This window comes from Aspergillus steynii (genome assembly GCF_002849105.1).
Source record: "Aspergillus steynii IBT 23096 chromosome Unknown P170scaffold_2, whole genome shotgun sequence".
Lineage (NCBI taxonomy): Eukaryota > Fungi > Ascomycota > Eurotiomycetes > Eurotiales > Aspergillaceae > Aspergillus > Aspergillus steynii.
In genome coordinates this window covers 209,586-211,051 of record NW_020194399.1, presented here as the reverse complement: position 1 = coordinate 211,051, position 1,466 = coordinate 209,586, and the positions used below count along the sequence as shown (strand labels likewise).

At 50.8% G+C, this 1,466-nt stretch overlaps 1 protein-coding gene across 1 annotated transcript; it reads right to left on the bottom strand.

The window, feature by feature from the left end:
- Nucleotides 1-310: 310 nt before the first annotated feature.
- On the bottom strand, nucleotides 311-1,203 carry P170DRAFT_422482 (lytic polysaccharide monooxygenase auxiliary activity family 9 protein; the record flags this gene model as incomplete). The annotated part of the gene is made up of 3 exons (XM_024847434.1): nucleotides 311-500; nucleotides 565-808; nucleotides 876-1,203. 3 exons carry the CDS (start codon nucleotides 1,201-1,203, stop codon nucleotides 311-313), a joined length of 762 nt encoding a protein of 253 aa, XP_024706774.1.
- Nucleotides 1,204-1,466: the final 263 nt, after the last annotated feature.

Sequence of the window (1,466 nt, the reverse complement as noted above, 5' to 3'; positions counted from 1 at the left end):
ACTACAAATTGCCATATTGCAGATGAATGGATGAATTGTTTAACTAGACAGCACGAGTAATATACAATCGCTACCAGATATGAGAGTCAAAGGGGCATTGAGCTTCCCTTGACCACAAAACCACCAAACATCTTGATTTATATTTCACATCCCCTCAAGTATGGATAGTACAAATTCCCCCAGTGTCTCTCCTCTTTCTTTCTTCCCACACACCTCACTCTGTCCCGTTAGATCGTCGGAAACTCAAATTGACACGTTGCCGAGGCGTCGGTGGCTAAGACAAGAGGGTATCTTAACAGTGCTGGTCGGCTTAGTTCGAGCTGCCCCAGACAGCATCGCCGATTGGGGTATCCTGAATGTAGGCCTTGAGCTCATCGGCGGAGTTCATCCAGAGGTTGGCACCGTTGAACAGCTTCATGTTATCGTTGTAGAGGCCCGGGATCTCGTAGGTCTCACTAGGCGAGCCGTTGCCGGAGCCGGAGACCTTGACTTGAGCGCAGCTGCAGGAATAGATTAGCGTGTATGGACATGGAATTGGATTGGCGTGCCATGGTTCAAGCTGACCTGTAGAAAAACTCCGCCTCGTTTTCATGCGCACCGTGCAGGCCAACGTGCTCGGCGCGAACCAGGTACTCGCCGGCCGGGGTATCCTCCGGGATCTGGAACTCCAACTCCGAGCTGCCATAGGTACACCACGCATCGGTGGTCAGATCACCGCTTTCATTGCACAGGGTTTTCTCCCAGATCTTGAACCAATCGCCATCGCCCTCATACTCCTTGACGTTACCGGAGGGTGCCTTGGACATATCTAGATGCGGAAGAGAACACGTTAATGATTGCGCTTTATGTCTGAACGATATATTGGGTGGCCATACAAACTTGACCGGGACCAGGGTGAGCGATGCTGCCATCGTAGAACAGCTTCATGGCAATTTTATCGCCAGCAGCGACGTCGGCGACCTCGGTCTTGGCAGCATTGCTAAACGAACCCAAGTTGCAGCGAAAATCGTTGTCCTTGGGGGTCAGGTTGTCGAAGGTGTTAGAAAACTTGGTGGGCATGTAATTCTCGGTGCGAGTGGTCTGACGAATATACTGCCAGTCTTCGGACGCCACGCCATTCAAGACCAGCTTGCTGAAGATGTAGTGGGCCGAGGCGGACTGGGCCAACGCAGCGGTAATGGCAACAGCGGCAGAGTACTTCATCTTGGTGGATTGAAAAGAAATAGTTATTTAGACTTCAAGAAAGAAATGATTGCGAAAATGTGTCAAAGGCCTACACCTGGTAGAGCTGGGAGAGAATGTGAAAAGAATGAAAGAATGGACTGTGAGCGATCGATACAAGAAATGTCTCAAACACCTGAAGAGATGTCCGGGAATTTATACATCCGTCCAGCCCTCAACAGCCACAGTCCATCGACCTGAGGCAAGCCGAGCTGAGGTCTAGATCCAATGTCCACGACCTACGG